Source organism: Elephas maximus, chromosome 1, assembly GCF_024166365.1.
Source record: "Elephas maximus indicus isolate mEleMax1 chromosome 1, mEleMax1 primary haplotype, whole genome shotgun sequence".
Classification (NCBI taxonomy): Eukaryota; Metazoa; Chordata; class Mammalia; order Proboscidea; family Elephantidae; genus Elephas; species Elephas maximus.
Window position 1 is genome coordinate 1,304,909 of NC_064819.1, and position 19,854 is coordinate 1,324,762.

Here is a 19,854-nt window from a genome sequence, read left to right on the forward strand (position 1 = left end):
AAGCTCACAATACAAAGCAGAATTAGTTTCATTTTTAGACCGATATTTCAAAGGTGCTAAGAAACTGTCTGTCCCCACATTCACCTTTCCTGAAAACATCTGTGCCAGGATATTTGGTAATTTTTTTTAACAATCGTTTTCACTTACCAATAAATCTTAAAATAAAGAAAAAGTAAAAGAGAGGTCTAACAATGCTTATTTTATAGTCTTTTGTCTACCAAATAATGTCCATTATAAGAAAAGGAATAACTGTCTTCAGTACAATTATTAGCACCAGATTCTCTCCAATTACAGAAATAAACAGTTCTGTTAAATGTCTTTATAGTTTAAAGCTTCAGTAACAAACTGTGAGTCGGCAAAAATTTGCTGTTTATTTAGTCTTAGAAGAACACTGAAAGAGAAAGGCAGGGAATGTAGGCAGTATGGAAAAACTCCTTTATGTAGCTGGCCACATGTGGCTTCAGCAGCAGCAGGGGACAGCAGCTGGGGCTAAGGTTACATATTTCTGTTCAGTAAGGGTATCCATGGTGGTAACTCTCATGATGGCGGTAGTCGTCCTGGTAACCATCCTGGTATCCTTGATGGTAACTATGGTAACCGTAGCCTGCATACTCATCTTCTGGGCAGCGCATCCCCAGTGACTGCTGAATGGCCATTTCCTGTCTCCGGAGTTGCATCGAATCAATTAAATCGTACACGATCACCATGGACCACATTGGCGAAGGATACCAAGATTTGACATTTCCGTCTTTTCCAACCAGAAGCATGGAGAAGTACTCGGGACTCACTTGAAAATAGTTACGTATGTCTTTCACCAAATGGGCAGGTATATCTTCTCGATCCACAACAGAACTCCCTAGAGTAGGATTGGAATAGCTGTTAGTGGATTAAAGAATCAGAGCTCAGGGCAACATCGAAGTGAGAGGAAATCACTGTAAGAACAGAGCGAAGACCCATGCCTCTGTTCTCTGTAGCTCAAAATCCAATTAAAGAAATACCTGCTTTTTCTACCAGGAGTTAAATTCCTGCTTTTCTACTATATTAGTATCAAACTTTGGGGCAGATGATACCTCTTTTACAGGAATGCTACTAAGTATAAAATCAGTCCATTAATTTAACCCCGGCAGGATCCACTTCTTTAAATTTTATCACTAAAAGACTGTGTTGTTTATATTTCTAAATTTATTGCCAATTAGCTTAATTACTCACTTTTTTTTTGCCATTTTGGTTTTATTTGTGACACTTATTTCATAGTGAAAGGTGGAAAATACCAATTACAGAAGATCTAGACAAATGTATTTAAACCATAATTCATGAAAAGAAGAAACTGGAAGGGGTGAGGGGGATGACACTTCCTGGTGCTGCCAGTGCCAGGTATTTGACACAAATTCTCATGCAAAGAGCTTACTCTTGGGAGGAGGGACTGGATTTGCTTTCTGAAAATTTCAGTCACTAGTGATTTTCTTTCATCTTCTCTGAGCCATTAGTATATGTCCTCATCTACTGAAAGGGAATAAATGAGGTTTGGCCTACATGCCTTATGAAACTATTGTGAGAATTAAATGAGATAAAAGATAAAAATGCTTTCTAAGCCATAAAACCGTATACAGATAGAAAGCATTATTGTAGTTAAGAAAATTGATATTTATGTCATTTTTAAGGGATTTTATATTACAAACAATATCGGTGCTTGCTGTCCGTCTCCCCTTCCCCTCCCCATACTCTGTATATACACATGCGCGCACAGACACACACACACACACACACATGCACACGCACGTGCAGGGAAGGAGGGGGGATTCAATGAACTTTGTTCACCTTGGAGGTATACTCACTGCTTACATATAACTAACTTAATATAATTTCATTGAACACTACTTTGTACTGTATTAAAGTAACAACACATTACCATTAATCGGGAACAGTTCTAAAACTCCCCCAACTTCCTCTCCAACGCCTAAGAGCTTCAGAATGGTTATGTGGCGTAGACCTGAAAGAAAAGGAAGCCACAAAATTAGGATAAATGATTCTAAGTCATCTTTTACTGCCAAGGACCCGAGGCCTAACAATTAAAAATCTCCTAAATTTAAAAAGAATATGCATAACCTAAGTAGAATAATCCATTTTTTTTTTAATTCCTGTAAGAAAATAATAAAATATTTTTGAAATTTTGAAAGAAGACCAATTGCAGATTTTAGGATGAACAGTTGTTGTTTTTAGGTGCCATCGAGTCAGTCCCGACTTATAGCGACCCTATGTACAACAGAACAAAACACTACCTGGTCCTGGGCCATCCTTACGATCATTGTTATGCTTGAGCCCATTGTCGTACCCACTGTATCAGTCTATCTCTTTGAGAGTCTTCGTCTTTTTTGCTGACCCTCTACCTTACCAAGCATGATGTCACAACAGGGTCAGGTTATTATTTGTTTTTCCAGATTCATGTAGAATTTGTTTTTAAATTGTGATTCTCACTCTCTTAAATGGCAAATCAAAAATGAAGTCACTGGAACATTAAAACAGCTAAGAGGATCTAAGCTGATCAGGCTTATGCAAAAAAAAAAAAAAAGTTCTGAAGTCATAACAGCTTCCACGGATAACAACTTTCAGAGAAAGGACGGTAGACTCTATCTACTGCGATTGTTACAGTAAAAGTTCTGGGCTTCCTTGCACAAAAGTTTGTTGGCTTAAAGAGCAGGTTCTCAGAACTTCTTTAGAGGATTCAGAGGGAAACACTAAGGCAGGCACAGCTTGCTTTCGTATCTTCAGCTAAAGTTTCAGGAAAGGAGGGAATGCCGAGTCTTGGTAGCTAGTCGGGATTCTTTTGAAAATGAAGTGGACATGAAAGGATTCAGGAGAAAGAAAACAGGAGGACAGGAGGCTGTCAAATCATCATACCAAGATTTCACAGATTTAGACCAAGTTCCAGCCCACTTAGGGTGGTAATTTGGAACTAATAATATGAGTATTGATGGTGTTCATTTTTCAGGGGAGAAAATTGAAAGTTGCCACTGAGTCGATTCTGACTCATAGGGACCCTATAGGACAAAGCAGAAGTGCTCCATAGGGTTTCCAAGGAACAGTTGGGGGATCTGAACTGCCAACATTTTGGTTTGCAGCCATAGCACGCTGTAGCTCTCAACCACTGTGCCACCAGAGCCCCCAAGAGCTAAAATCTAAGCAAAATGCTATTAAAAAAAAAATTTTTTTTTTTGGTCTTTCTTCTTATTCTATAGACGTCAAGAGTTTTATTGTAAATGTTGGTGAGTCGTATTTTAAGAAGTGAAGACCACGAATGTAATTATTCCTGGAAAATATGACTTTTTCACATTTCCTGCATATTACAAAAGGGTTTGCTGACACTGACGTAGTAGCAGTCTGTGTGTAGAGAAATGAACAAACCACGATTTAACGGCTCTAAGAGCTGCTGTCTTCCTTAGCACCATTAGCAACTACACATAATTTAAACTAGACTTAAGAACACTGGCATAGTCAAATCTTACGTAAGGTCTTAAATTACCAACCTCCTTGACGGTAGGAGTACAAATAAAAATTCATGAATTTTGTAGTTGTTCTTACAGTTATGAGTTTGTTTTTGCCCTCACTTAGGTTGCTGTTTCACACCTTAAAATGGAAATGTATTTCTAAGTATTGGGTCACAGCAAGGCCTCAGGTTCTGTTAATGCTTATAAAACTTATCCTGTCCCTTATTTTTTTCCAAAAAAACACAGCCTCATAATTAATAGATGATTCATCTCTCTAATAGAAGTAGCAAAATAATGCTGATTCATGTATGTTCTAGCTATGAATTTTTAATCTGTGGCTCTTAGCTTTTTTTTTTTTTTTTTAATTTTCCTCTAGTGACTCTGTCAAAATTCTTCCACTACAGAAGCATATCTTAAATGAGATTTCAGTTGTGACTGCCACTTTTAAAATTGCCTCATTTCCTTGGTTCACCATTGAACTTATTAATCAATTCTATGTACTGCATATTTTCCTTTCTGTATCAACTCTGCGTTAGCTCTTTCAGGCCACTAAGATAATAACGTCTGGTAAATAAACCAAAAACCAAAAGAAAAAAAAAAAAGCGCGTGTGTTAATTTTCAAAATACTGAGCAACTTAGTTAAAAAAAAAAAAAAAGTAAACTATATTTCTTTTTGACCTATTTACCTTAAAAATAAGGTTCTGTTTAACAGATCTTGTCTTCTTAGTACTCAGTTATAGATCAAAACCCTTTTTGAGAGAATGGCAATATGGCACAGCATGCTTTAACTGTAATATGTTAATTCCCAAAGTTGTTTCTATTTTATAAAAGACATTTAGTCTATGGAGACGCACCCAATGATGATACCTAAGTAAGTAAAATGGAACGGTTTTATGGTCTTGAGATAAATTTTTAAAAACAAACAAGAAGATAGATAATACAGATCACTTAAAAGTCAAACAGCAGATATCTTCTAATACCTCAGTGAAAAGGCTGAAAGGGGAGAGTATTACAAAAATAAAAAAATATGTTTCCCTAGTTGACTAAGGCTCCAATATGAGATCAAGTTACGCTCAATATAATAGAGTATGTGTCTGGGAATCCAGTCTGGACTGTGGAATATTTGGATGATCTAAGCTTCTGTGTTCCATTTTAAAACTGACCAGGAAGACAGTGTATGGGAAAGCAGGAATGACCCGGCTTCCCACTCACCAAAATTGCATGCCTGACCACTGAGGGCAGCGAGCTGCTGTGAATAGGCCCAGTCTTCGTCATTAGGAGCAGAGATCACCAGCAACCGCCTCCTCCATCGGAACCTGGAAAATAAGCAGAAGTCCAGTGACCACTTCAAACAGTAGAGGCCAGTGTGAGAAAGTACAGTAACTTTGGTTGTTTGTTTTTTCCTCTGCCCAGAATAAAAAACTCTGAACCTTGGGAACCTTCCATGGCTTCTCAGATCCATGAAGCTGCATGACCACATCTCTTGCACTTTTTCTGTTGTAACTTCACAGTTTCTGACTTTGGCAGTGTGCTAGGCATGAGTTGGAGGTCACTTGGGGTAAGGTGACGTTCTCAGACGCAGTGAAGACTGGTCAAACTTGTATTTTAAATTGTAGCAACAGAAATAAGGAACTCAGAAGAACACCGAAGAGAACTCAATTCTAGCAGAGCTCTCACTAGCGTCTGAAGGTTAAGAAATGGATATATGAATAGGAAACAGAATAGAAAAAGAGAACCGAATTTTAAGAAAATGGCAGTGACAGGAAGAAGGAAGATGGGAGAGTGACTCAATGGATTAAAGAGGATTCCTGGAAAACAAAACCCTACGTACCTTCATCAGTAGCCTAGGGTTCTTCCAGAGGCACATACAGGTTCTAAAATATACCCTTTTTTCAACCCTAAGAACTCTCTTATAAACCAGTTGCCATCAAGCTGATTCCAACTCGTGGCGACCCCATGTGTTTCTCAGTAGGACTGTGCTCTATACTGTTTTCAATGGCTGTAATCTTTCTGAAGTAAATTGCCAGATCTTTCTTCTGAGGTTGCTCTGGTTAGATTCGAACCATCTACCTTAACCAAATGCTTAACTATTTGTGCCATGCAGGGACTTCTACCACTTATGTTCTTGTTGTTGTTAGGTGCCATCAAGTCGATTCCGACTCACAACGACCCTCTGCACAACAGAATGAAACACTGCCCAGTCCTGGTCCATCCTTACAATTGTTGTTATGCTTGAGCTCATTGTCGTAGCCACTGTGTCAATCTACCTTGTTGGGGTCTTCCACTTTTCCGCTGGCCCTGTACTTTGCCAAACATGATGTCCTTCTCCAGGGACTGATCCCTCCTAACAACATGTCCAAAGTATGTAAGACACAGTCTCACCACCCTTGCTTCTAAGAGTACCCCTATGAAGTGGAATGGGGCTAAACCTACAGTCATAGGATTTTAGAGTATATAGTAAACGTGGTTTGTGCTCTTATAGCTGCCAAGGAGTAGGGTTATAGAGAGAGCTATGTCTTCAAGCCAGGAAACTTGAATTCCAGTTTTCAGTGCCTCGAGCATATCACTCAATCACTTACATTTCCGTTTTTCCTTACCTGGAGAGTGGCGTTGACTATCAGTGAAAAGTTTGGTGATTTGAATCCATGTAGTGACGACTCAGAAGACAGGCCTAACAATCTGCTTCTGAAAGGCCACAGCCTTGAAAACCCTATGGAGCAGTGCTACTCTGCACACGTGGGGTCACTATGAGTCAGAATAGACTCAACAGGAACTAACAACCACCACAGAATTGAAAATGACACTGTGTACTTCAAAGAGGGGCTAGAAGAATTGAACTCTAGAATGCATCCATGGAAGGTACCCACATGGTGGCACATGGATACAGAAGATCATGTGTTAACCTGCTTGCTTCTAGATGTAGACCTTTGTCCATTAACAGACCTTGGACATTATCTCTCAAAATGATAACCTCTTAACACTCATATTGTATATCATTTTATAGCTCACGGTCACCTATACAATGTGTTCCTCACTAGACTTTGGCGAGGGCATGGCTTAATTTTTTTTTCATTTTACAGATAACAAAATGAGGCTTAGAGAAGTAAAGCAACATGCTCAATTACTCCAGGTAAGGGTTCTCTGACACCTGGTCCAGTGGTTTTGCTAGTCCGCCTCCCTCAGAGATGCCAATACTGGGGCGATCAGGGTCCAAAGGGGTGTGAAGGAGTGAAGGTGTGTTTGGGGTCCACTGTACAAAGTTGTCTCAAAACTCACCTTCACTGGAGGGGTGTTTTGCTCTCTCCCTTCCCTGCGCTCACTGAGTTGGAAATCAGTTGATTTTATTCATGACTTCTCTCCCTGCCCCCTTCTCGCTTCAGCGTGAACAAGAGCATTCTGAACTCCAAAGAAAGCAGCCTCTTGGGGGCAGAGTGGTTTGGGGGAATGAAAGAAAATGATAGTCTGATGAAATGTAACCTCTGAATTGATGCTGCTGCCAAGAATCGAGTGCCGTACCATCACATTCGCTTCCTCTGCTTGTTTTTCTTCAAAGGGAAAGAAAAATTAAATCCCTGCTGAGAATAGGCAGATGAGCGTTTTTGGTATGGAGGTGGGGACAGCAGCATCTGAGACCATGCAAGGTTTCTTCCGAAAGGAGCAGGGACTGCTGATAGATCATGAACATGGTCTCCTGTACTTCTCCTTGCTTCCTTGGGAGGTGTGCCAGACCAGCACGGGCCTCCAGCCTGGCTCCACCCAGCCCAGCCTTCCTGGCCTCCCACAAGCAGTAGGGTGTCCTGGAGGAAGCTATTTTGGGTGAGGTTTTATATTTGGGCTTGTTTACCTGTGTGCCCCACTGAATGCCGTTATAATGGGAGTCGGCCAGAATCTGAGATGCCCAGTCACGGACACAGCTGAGAGGATGACTTCCCCTTAGGTAACGGTTCTTTCTCCAACAGACCTTCCATCAAAAATCAAGGCCCCAGCTCACAACAGCAAAGAAAATAACCTCCGTCGGATGTCAGAAGAGATGTGAATGTGGCCCAGATCCATATTTTGGACAATTTGCTTTTCTGTCACTTTAGCTTCTCAGTCAATAAAAATTTATACAAGCCATGCATGTGTTTGCTTCTCTTAACTGGCATTCCCAAATCAGTGGGCATTTGACACCATTCTTTGGAGCTTCTGTCCCGGGGAGAGGTAATCATAGCCTGAACCACACAAGCATCACTGAAGGTCAGACTGGCTTCAGGGCTCAGGGTCTGGTCAGCTGAAACTAGGCTATACCGACCCACCAACAACTCAGCAAAGTTAAAGGAAAATTCCCATGTGGATAAAGATTTAGTCACAGCTGTTGATTTTAATTTACTTTTTTATCTGCCTTTCTCTTTACCTGGATTTTAATTCTAGGGTGTTACTAAGTCTCCTTTTCTTACCTCTTCCTTGATGACAAAGTTCTCTAACCAGGAACTGAATAATTAACCCTAATATTAGTAATAGGCAACATTCACTGATTACTTACAATATACTAGGTTCTGGACTAAGTGTATTTCCTTGAGCATTGAATTTACCCTTCACAATGATTTTATGAATAGATATACTTATCCTCATTTTGCACGTGAGAAAACTGAAGCCCAGAGAGGTTAAAGTAATTAGCCCAAGGTCACACAGCTGATAAGTAGAGAAGCCCAGAAGCAAACTGAGGGCTGTCTTACTCATGTCTTTAAGCAATACACTATCCCACTTTAAATTTTAAGATAATAATAATTGTCAGAGGAATGATTTTATGTGCTGTGACCACCAGTCAGGCTCAGCCATGGGACAGCCAAATGTTAATCCTAGGCCATCCTGAATATCTATAATGTATTATAAAAAACCCAATTATACACATAATAAGTATCCATCATATATGTTACTAAATAGTAATGAATGCAAGAGCTGGGGCTCTTATAAACTTCCATAAAATATATGGAAAATGTATTTATATATGTTAGGGCCTTATCTAGTTAAAAAGACTTTAGGTGCAAAATATGTGTACAAATCTGCGGTGCAATGGAGTGCTTTTATATGGTTTTTCTCCCCATGGTCTTGTAACTCCCAGTAGATGACTGGGTGAGACTATGCAAAGCTTATGGCCCACCAAGCGGATCAGACTGCTCGCTATTCATGCAAATAAGGTTCATGGCACCCTTGTGGGGGTGGGACCATGCAAGTAAGGTATATGGAGCCCTAACAAGGGAATTGCTCAGTTTTGCCATCCTGTTAGGCTTAAAATGAGCCATCCCATAGGTGGAAAGGTGGAGGGGGGGGGCATCACTACCATGAAGAAGAAAAGACAGGAGTGGAGCTTATCCTTTGGGCCCAGGGTCCCTGTACTGAGAACCTCCTAGACCCAGGAGAGAGAGAGAGAGACCACTGTAACATCAGAGATGGAGCAAGAAGAGAAGAAGCTGCAGCATAGAAATGGTAGCAGCAAAACCAGGAGACCAGCACAAGATGGCCTTCCTGGCCCACAGAGTAAGGTGGTTACAGTGTCTGTGCTGATCCAGAGAGTGAGAAAGCTGAGCACCTTCAGGCACAAGACTTGCTGGCAGAGTGGGGTGCCTCCAGGCACTTACTGGCTGAGGTGAAAGAGCTTTGTAACACTTGACCAAGCAGGATAGAGGCCAGGCCAAGGGGCCGAGGGCTAGAGAGAGACCTGCCTGAAGCATGGCTGAGAAGAGGCTGTCCTGAAGGAAGAACTGTCTCCTGAGTCATTCCTGAACCTGAATTGTAACATGTCACCTCCCTGATAAAACCATAATCGTGAGTGTGGCCTGTGAGTTCTGTGTGGCCATTGCAACAAATTACTGAACCCAGCAGAGAAGTGGAGAGTGCTGTGGGAGGAATGGTAGGTATCAGAATTGGTAAAAAGTTTGGAGGGTGGAAACATACCTGACCTGAGCCTCAGGGGAATCAGCCTTGGGCTGTTGATCTTGACTCCCCTTCCCCCTCATGAAGTTAGAGGAGGTCAGACACCCTGTCACGCCTAGGCCTGGACTGCTGAACTGATTTGCCCCAGTGAGAATAGGAAAAATTAGAGAAATTGGTCTAGAAGGCAAGTCTCCCAGGCTCCTTTACACCGTCATGTGTCTTCACTAAAAATAAAAGTAATTTTAGATAAACGATCAGTTCAGCACCTCCTTCTTTAGAATCCACCAGGATTTGGGACAACTACAGATTGAAAGAGCGCTTAATTCTCCAGCTTGAGGTCTTGGAATTTACAGCAGAATGGTAAAAATGTCAAGGGTAGAGGTATGCCTGACCTCTCCCTCCTAGGAATCAGCTTTGGGCTGCAGATGCCAGTAAAGACCCTGTCTTCTCCCCCTTGTGAAGGTAAGCGAGGCAGGCAGAGGCCTCAGCCACGACACTTTTACAATATTTTAAGAATCAAAGAGAGAAATTTTTAAGGCAGGTGAATTGAGAAGTACAGGATTAACACAGCTCCTAAGTCGCGGAACCAAACCTGAAACCAAGGAAAAAGTCTGTGCTTTTCATCCATCATGATGTTCTCTCCTAAAAGGCTCAAGCCTCGGAGCCTGTAGGAATTCAAATTATCCCCTTAGAAATCATACGATAGTAATCACACAATTTGGATCCACAATCAACAGCCATGGAAGCAGCAGTCAAGAAATCAAAAACCGCATTGCATTGGGCAAACCTGCTGCAAAGGACCTCTTTAAACTGTGGAAAAGCAAAGATGTCACCTTGAAGACTAAAGTGCACCTGACCCAAGCCATGGTATTTTCAATCGCATCATGTGCATGTGAAAGCTGTACAATGAATAAGGAAGACCGAAGAAGAGTTGATGACTTTGAATTGTGGTGTTGGCAAAGAATATTGAATATGCCATGGACTGCCAAAAGAACGAACAAATCTGTCTCAGAAGTACAGCCAGAACGCTCCTTAGAGGCAAGGATGGCGAGACTGCGTCTTACATACTTTGGACATGTTGTCAGGAGGGATCAGATCAGTCCCTGGAGAAGGACATCACGCTTGGCAAAGTACAGGGTCAAAAGCAGAAAAGAGGAAGACCCTCAGTGAGGTGGATTGACACAGTGGCTGCAACATTGAGCTCAAGCATAACAACAATTGTAAGGATGGTGCAGGACGGGGCAGTGTTTCGTTCTGTTGTGCATAGGGGTCGCTATGAGTTGGAACCGACTTGACAGCACCTAACAACAACAATCATACAATTCTTGATTCTCTAACTCACATCTGAAGGATGTACTTTTATAGACACACGTAAGGAAGTTCTGCCTGCAGCGATATCCATGTACCACTGAGCCTCCCAGCAAATGCTCGCCCCTTCTCTGAAACCCCCAGCCCTGTAGTGTAGTCTGAGTGGTATTTACACTGACATCTCCATGAGTTTACTTGTTCTGGGTGGAATGTCCCTAGCTTTGCACCTCCTAGGGCCCCTGAGGCCCCATAGAACTATGATCTAACCTAGAGGAGGGATGGAGAGGGAGGAAGCAGAGTGATTATTTTACAGCGGTCTGTGGATATGCTCACCCCCACTGGCACCAGGTTTCTGTACAATGCTTTCAAGAAGTGAACTCCCAGGGAATCAGGGAGCCGGGTCAAGAGGATTTCTCCTTTTGTGTTCCCTGCAGTGCTGGAAGGAAGCCAGAAATCAAGCACAGTGTGCTAAATCCTGTCTGGAATTAGAAAGGGCCTAAGAAATAAACACGCAAAATTAAAATGCTGAATACAAGCTCTCCAAATTCACTAGTTAAATAAATGAACCCTTGAGGAAGGCCAGGATACTGCATTCGTGGCCCCTCTCCCCCGCAAAAAAAGGCCTATCTAAAGTCACCAAATGAACAGTCAAGCTTGGGACTGAACCCAACCAGCTTCCCGATCACAGCAACCTCCAACAGGACAAGGTTAAGCTCATCAGCCAGCAAGCCATGGAACCAAGACAGACCTCTCTCCAGGGAAGGTCACTGTTCTGTAAACACATGCGCTGCTCTGTTTCTGTGGTATTTTCATTAGCTCACCCAGAACAAATTCCCTTCTGCCTCCTCGTAGCCTACCAAGTTAATATACCTGGATAGAAAGTTCTCCAGAGACTGCTTCTTGTCCTCCTTGCAAACAATGCCCTCCTTCTTCTGCTTCTCCATGTCTTTGATTCGAGACTGGAAAGTATCAATCAAATCGAACACAGACTTCATTGCTATTGGCACTTCATAGTATTGCTGTTTAAGAAAGAATAGAAAGTATATGATGTATAAGTGGATTTTTTTCCCCTCTGTTCAGAAAATAGAGAAACTGGGACAACTCAGGGAAGCTCTGGAGAAATCTTAGAAACCAAAGCCGGGGTTCTCATTGACCTAAAAGCTTTCTCCTACAATGGTTAGTTAGCTGCCATGAAGCCCACGCTCCGACTCATGGCGATCCCAGAACAAAACACTGCCTGGTCCTGCGCCATCCCCATGATTGGTTGTGATCCACAGGGTTTTCATTGGCTGATTTTCAAATGTAGATCACCAGGCTTTTCTTCCTAGTCCGTGTTGGCCTGGAAGCTCTGCTGAAATCTGCTCGTCCTCATAGCAACACACAAGCCTCCATATGCAAATGGGTGGTGAGTGCAATGAGGAGCATTGGAAGGGAATCGAACCTGAGTCTCCCACACAGAAGACAAGAATTCTACCAGTGAATCACCATTGCCCCCACTGCAGTCATGGCCTCTGCTAATGTTCTGAGGTTCTGAAATCATGATATGATGGTCACTTTTCTTTTCATGAGGATTTCTTCTTAACTGTGCTCTTTTCATTGCAAAGGGTCCATGCCTTCTTCACCATACAAATCCTAGATTCACTTCCCTACCTCTGGGACTAAGCTGGGACCTGGTCACTACACAACTGGAGGGGAAGTGAGAAACCCCGTGTCTGACACAGGAAACCAAGTGGAGTAACATGTTAGAGGACCTGGCCTGAGCAAGCAGAGAAAATTCCACCTATTCTGTGGCCTTCAGGAGTCTCCATGAATTCTTTATTATTCTCAAAGGTGATTTTACTGAGTGAGCATCCCTCGAAATAAGGTCACATTTGCTTACTCATTTTTCAGAAACAAGGTCAGGACAATGAAGTTCAGTGTCCTGGATCGTAGCTGTCTAGACTGACAACAGCAACCCAAGATGGATTTTGGGACTGGCTAAGCATACCAAGCACAAGCCAGAGAGCAGTGTGGACATGGCTTAGAGCTGTGTCTACAATAGAAATTCAGCAAATCATAGAAGGTTAGCTGGCAGATCATCTAGTCACACATCTCACATTAGAGACAGCACAACACAAATGCCAAATGAATCAATGCAGGGAATTCTCTCTGGATGCAGAAAAATACAGCAAGTTGAATCAACTACTCTTACTTATAGCCCAGGCAGGCTTTTTCCTAAAGATCCTCATGTAAGCGTGGTTTACTATCAGTATGCTACAATGGTTGCGACAGTTGAAGTCCAACACTACCTGAGTGAGTTTGGACAAGTTACTTAACCACTGGTGGGCCGGTTTCTTCCTCTGAGAAACAAAGATAACACTAGTATTTCTCTTAGAGGCTTGAGATCAGGATTGTAAATGGTTAAGCAGAGTGCCTGGCACAAGAAAAGCATTCAATAAGGTTAGCCATTTTTATTATTATTATTTTGACTACATTGCAGAGTTGTTAACCCTAAACATAGGGAGAAAGTAGGTATAAAACCCTACAGTTTTTGTCCATGTTGGAATAAGAGGTAAATTTCTAGACCCTCCAACGCATAACCAATATTAAATCTAATTTTCTTTTAAAGACAGAGGCCCAGTACACTCCACATTTTATTTCCAGGGCCTGACACATCATGGTTGTGCAATGAGTCTGATGAATGCATGATATTGATATTAGAGAAGAATTTAGTGTGAGTCAAGTAGCTGGGCCATGGGAGGTCAGTCCAACCTCAGCTTTGCTGAGACCACATTTCTGGCCACAAATTCTGTAGGACAACCTAAAATATTTGGGTTATTTCAAAACCTTCCATTTTATGAAATAATTTGTGCAGCTTACTTATGAGTCTAATGGACTTAATGACCTAAAAAAAATTTAGAGTCTCGATTCTAAGAAATGGTACAACATTATCCAGAATAGGAATGGTACCTTAACTCTCAGGTCCACGTCTGTCAGCACCATGAAGAAATCATTGTACGTCATTCCATATGCTTTCCTCAGTTGGCTGATGAGATGCTGGTCTACCAAGTCCTCATCACCTACCACACGCATCGGTTTCTCATTATCTTAAGACAAATGAAATGTGAATAAATATGGGTGTGGCATGACAGAAATTGGTAAAGAATGAATAGGTGGAGACTCTAGGCCTCCGTTCTGTGTTAATCTGACCAACCTTCATTAGTTTTACACATTTGACTGATACTGTGTTTGATCAAAATACTCTAAAGTGAATAAATAAGTATAGGCCCCATTTCTGCCCATCCTGGTCTTAGGAAATCCGAAGGAGCAAAGCGAGAGTGAAGGCTGCTGAGTAATCCCTGGAAGAAGACTGCCAAGTCACCCATGGAAGCTGTCATTGCCCCAACTCACCAGAGAATTAGACCCGGATGATTGTGTTAAGTTCTGTTTCTATGAAATATAACTCTGAGTCTAAAATCTGTGTCTGAACCTCTTTTTTATTATAGGATTCACTTTGGGACTCAGTAAATCATATCATTGTTATAGAGAGAAACAAAAAGTCTACGTTCAAACTTCATCCCAGGTTCATTTGGTTCCAAAAGCTGTTTATGATGCAAATCTTGTGAGCAAATGCAGTTTCATGTCAAGTGTTACTGAACTCATGGAAGCTTTTAACCATTTTGTATTTTTGCATTCATCAAGCCCTAAAATAAATCATTATAATTCAGAATGGTTCCTGAAGGTGTCACTGGGTTCCTCGGAAGCATGAAAATGAAGGTAGCTGTGGCTTTTTGTGACAACTCCTATGTCTAGAAAGTATTTTAACATTGCCAAGGAAGGACAGAACAGCTTTACTGACTTCTTCCCTCTTATACAGGGTCACTAGGAGTCAGAATCGACTCTATGGCAGTGGGTTTGGTTTTTTGGTTTTATACAGGCCACAGTGTTTCCCTCAACCCTATGTAAATTTTTATCTGCAAAGTAATCTCATATATTAAAAACAAGTGTGAAAAAATGATATTAGCAAATACGTGATAATAGAAATATTACCTGAGGGAATCTGTTAGTTTTTGTCAACACTACTATCCAATGAATAGTCCTACAGCAGAAGCAACCACAATTTTGCCAATGCAGGGGTTATGGCTTGAATACCTGTACTCTTTGGTTGAGAAAAAAGGGACAATTGCAATTGAACTATTACTTTGGTTTCTTCGATTAGGGTTGTTAAAAGTATAGGAACAAGGAGCTTGATTTCACCCAAGGAGATGAAAATTAGGAGAAGGGAAAGAATTTGTTTTCCTCCCCAAAGTTGTAACTATGCTTCATGGAGGTGGTGCAAAGGCGTGGGACCAGAGAGACTACGCCAGGACCAGCCACTATCTGCAAAATGAAAAAGACATGCCTCATACACATACTAACTACTGTTATTTTTTAATGTAAATTTTTGCTGCCATTAACAAAATACAAATTAATTTGAAAGGATTTCTAGATTCATGTTGGTTTTGTTTTTGAGGACATCTCATTGAGCATAAAGAGTAAGTGGCAGAATATTACACAAACCAAAAAAAAAAAAAAAACCAGTTGCCATCGAGTTGATTCCAACTCATGGCACCCTGTAGAACACAGTAGAACTGCCCCATAGGTTTCCCAAGGAGCAGCCGTGGGTTTGAACTGCCAGCTTTTCGGTTAGTAGCCAAGCTTTTAACCACTGCACCACCAGGGCTCCTCAACGGATATAGTTAAAAAGTCTAGAAGGACAAACAGGTGCTAACAATTTGCCTCTGGGGAGTGGGATGTGAGGAGAGGCACGGTGGATAACTTCACTGTTTATGCATGTCTATATAACTTTTTTTTTTTACATTTTAACAAGGAGCATACAGGCATACCTTGTTTTATTGTACTTCACTTTATTGCGATTTGCAGATACTGTGTTTTTTTACAAATTGAAGGTTTGTGGCAACCCTACTTTGAGCAAGTCCATCAGTGCCATTTTTCCAACAGCGTGTGCTCATTTGTGTCTTTGTGTCACATTTTGGTCGTTCTCACAATATTTAAATTTTTTTCATTATTATTATATCTCTTACGGTGATTGGTGATCAGTGATCTTTGATGTTACTATTTTAATTGTTTTGGGGTGCCACAAACTGTACCCATGTAGACAGCAAACTTAAGTGATAAATGTGTGAGTCCCACCGACCAGCCAATCCTCATCTCTCTTCCTCTCCTCAGGCCTCTCTGTTCCTTGATACATAACAATATTGAAATTAGGCCACTTAGAGGCCTACAATGGCCTCAAAATTGTTCAAGTGAAAGGAAGAGTCTCATGTCTCTTACTTTAAATCAAAAGCTAGAAATTATTAAGCTTAGTGAGGAAAGCATGTCAAAGCCAAGACAGGCTGAAAGCTAGGCCTCTTGCACCAAACAGTTAGCCAAGTTGTGAATGCAAAGAAAAAGTTCTTGAAGGAAATTAAAAGTGCTACTCCAGTGAACACATGAATGATACAAAGGCAAAACAGGGTTATGGCTGATATGGAGAAAAGTTCTAGTGGCCTAGATAGAAGATCAAACCAGCCTCAGCATTCCCTTAAGCCAAAGCCTAATCCAGAGGAAGACCCTAACTCTCTTCAATTCTATGAAGGCTGACAGAGGTGAGGACACTGCAGAAGAAAATTTGGAAGTTAGCAGAGGTTGGTTCATGAGGTTTAAGGAAAGAAGCCGTCTCCATAACATAAAAGTCCAAGGTAAAGCAGCGAGCGCTCATGTAGAAGGTCTGCAGCAAGTTATCCAGACGATCTAGTGAAGATAATTGATGAAGGCGGCTACGCTAAACAAGAGTTTTCAACGTAGGCAAAAAAGCCTTCTATTGGAAGATGTCATCTAGGACCTTCCTGGATAGAAAGGAGAAGTCAAGGCTTGGCTTCAAACCCTCAAAGGATAGACTGATTCTCTTCTTAGGGGCTAATGCAGCAGGTGACCTTCAGTTGAAGTCAGTACTCATTTACCATTCCAAAATCTAGGGCCCTTAAGAATGATGCTAAATTTACTCTGCGTGTGCTCTAGAAACGGAACAACAAAGCCTGGATGACAGCACATCTGTTTACAACAAGGGTTTACTGAATATTTAAGCCTGCTGTTGAGACCTACGGCTCAGAAAAAAAGATGCTTTTCAAAATATTACTGCTCATTGACAATGCACCTGGTCACCCAAGAGCTCTGATGGAGATGTACAAGGAGATTAATGTTGTTTTCATACCTGCCTACACAACATCCATTCTGCAGCCCATGGATCAAGGAGTATTTTTGACTTTTAAGTCTTATTATTTAAGAAATACATTTCATAAGGCTATAGCTGCCATAGATAGTAATTCCTCTGATGGATCTGAGCAAAGTAAATTGAAAACCTTCTGGGAAGTACTCACCATTCTAGATGTCATTAAGAACATTTGTGATTCATGGGAGAAGGCCAAAATAGCAACATTAACAGGAGTTGGGAAGAAGGTGATTCCAACCTTCATGGATGACTTTGAGGGGTTGAAGACTTCAGTGGAGGAAGTAACAGCATATGTGGTGGAAATAGCAAAAGAACTAGAATTAGAAGTAGAGCCTGAAGATGTGACTGAATTATTGCAATCTCATGATCAAACTTTAACGAATGAGGAGCTGCATCTTATGGGTGAGCAAAGAAAGTGGTTTCTTGAGATGGAATCTACTCCTGGTGAAGATGCTGTGAACATTGTTAAAACAACAAGAATTTAGCATATTATATAAACTTAATGGATGAAGCAGCAGCAGGGTTTCAGAAGGCTGACTGGAATTTTGACAGAAGATCTGCTGTGGGTAAAATGCTATCAAACAGCATCACATGCTACAGAGAAATCTTTCATGAAAGAAAGAGCCAATCGATGCAGCAAACTTCATTTTTGTCTTATTTTAAGAAATTGCTACAGTCACCCCAACCTTCAGTGACCACTACCTTAATCAGTCAGCAGCCATCAACATCGAGGCAAGACCCTTCACCAGCAAAAAGATTATGACTAGCTGATGGCTCAGATGATGGTTAGCATTTTTTAGCAATAAAGTATTTTTTAATTAAGACACGTACAGTTTTTTAGACGTAATGCTATTGCACACTTAACTGACTACAGTATAGTGTAAACATAACTTTTATTTGCACTGGGAAACCACAAAATTCTTGTGACTTGCTTTATTGCCATATTCACTTTATTGTGGTGGTCTGGAATCGAACCTACAAAATCTCTGAGGTATGCCTGTATTTTACTTCGTAATTATTAATAATAATGACAATAGTAATAATTATTTGTTTTTGTTCTTATTTGCCATCAAGTCAGTCCAGACTCAAGGTGACCCCAGCAGAGTAGAACTGCTCCATAGAGTTTTCAAGGGTGTGATCTTTTGGAAGTAGACCACCAGGCCTATCTTTTGAGGTGCCTCTGGGTGGGTGTGAACTGCCAACCTTCAGGCTAGTAGTCGAGCACAACCATTTGTGCCACTCAGGGACTCCAACAACAATAATAAAAAAAATGCATTAAAAATGAATTTTTTAAATTTTCTCAACAATTAATGTGTGGTGCCAAGATTTTACAAGCCAGATTTTACCTTGCCCCTAGGAATTACTATTCCCAATACACATTCACTCCTGCTTTTGTTTATTCAACAAAACCTACCATTGACCTGATCAGGTCCTGTGCTGGGTACTAGTTTCAGAGATAAGTAAGACACAATCTGTGACCTCAGGGAGTTCAAGTTCCTAGTAAGAATCAAAATAAGACTATGACCACCTGTTCTTGTTAGGTGCTGTGGAATTGGTTCTGACTGGTAGCGACCCTATGTGCAACAAAACGAAACACTCCCCGGTCCTGCACTATCCATGTGATCACTGTTATGCTGGAGCCCCCTGCTGCAGCCACTGTATCAATCCATCTCATTGAGGGTCTTCATCTTTTTCACTGACCCTCTACTTTACCAAGCATGATATCCTTCTCCAGGGACTGATCCCTCCTGATAACATGTCTTGTCATCCTTGCTTCTAAGGAGAATTCTGGCTGTACTTCTTCCAAAACAGATTTGTTTGTTCTTCTGGCAGTCAGTGGTATGTTCAATATTTTTCACTAACATGGTAATTCAAAGGCATAAATTCTTCTTCAGCCTTCCTTATTCATTGCCCTGCTTTTGCATGCATAGGAAACAATTGAAAACAACATGGCTTGCTTGGGTCAGGTGCACCTTAGTCCTTAAAGTGACATCTTTGCTTTTTAACACTTTAAAGAGGTGTTTTACAGCAGATGTGCCCAATGCAACGCATCTTTTGATTTCTTGACTGCTGCTTCCATTGGTGTTGATTGTGGATCCAAGTAAAATGAAATCCTTATTAACTTCGATATTTTCTGTGTTTATCATGATGTCACTTACTGGTCCAGTTGTGAGGATTTTTGTTTTCTTTATGTTGAGGTATAATCCATACTGAAGTCTGTAATCTTTGACCTTCATCAGGAAGTGCTTCAAGTCCTCTTCACTTTCAGTGAGCAAGGTTGTGTCATCGGCATATCACAGGTTGTTAATGAGACTTCCTCCAATACTGTTGCTATGTTCTTCTTCATTTAGTCTAGCTTCTCCAATTATTTGCTCAGCATACAGATTAAATAAGTATGGTGAAAGGATACTACCCTGACACACACCTTCCCTGACTTTGAACCACGCACTGTCTCCTTATTCTGTTCGAACAACTGCCTCTTGATCTATGTACATGTTCCTCATGAGTACAATTAAGTGTTCTGGAATTCCCATTTTTCGCAAAGTTATCCACAATTTGTTATGACCCACATCTCCCTGCATTTACCTAGTGTGAAATCACAAAAACCATTGAATGTCTGAGATGGAAGGAAGTTGGATATGGTAGTAGATTTTTTTTAAAAAAGCCCAAATTCTTTACTCTTCCAGATACCTACGCCATTTGCCCAGTAACTCTGCAGCTCCCTGCTATGATGAATGGGTTGAGCTGTCCCAACTCTTGGTTCTAAGTTCATCTGTGTGACTTGCTTTGGCCAAGAGAGGTTAGCACAAATGACACAAGCAGAGGCTAGAAACGAGCCTGCACTTTGGGAATTGCTCTTGCTTCTGCTATTGAATAGGAAAACATATCCACAGTACA

The 19,854-nt window shown here is 41.1% G+C and overlaps 1 protein-coding gene across 1 annotated transcript in view; it reads right to left on the bottom strand.

Annotated features, from left to right (window-relative positions):
* Positions 1 to 259: 259 nt before the first annotated feature.
* The window catches only part of CCDC80 (coiled-coil domain containing 80), a 42,782-nt gene continuing 23,187 nt past the window's right edge, over positions 260 to 19,854 (bottom strand). The window contains exons 4-8 of the mRNA XM_049875926.1: positions 13,656 to 13,792; positions 11,577 to 11,725; positions 4,698 to 4,801; positions 1,910 to 1,990; positions 260 to 856 (exon numbers count right to left, since the gene is read on the bottom strand). Of these exons, the coding sequence (XP_049731883.1) occupies positions 510 to 856; positions 1,910 to 1,990; positions 4,698 to 4,801; positions 11,577 to 11,725; positions 13,656 to 13,792 (818 nt within the window). The 3' untranslated portion in view covers positions 260 to 509. The remainder of the gene's footprint in view (positions 857 to 1,909; positions 1,991 to 4,697; positions 4,802 to 11,576; positions 11,726 to 13,655; positions 13,793 to 19,854) is intronic.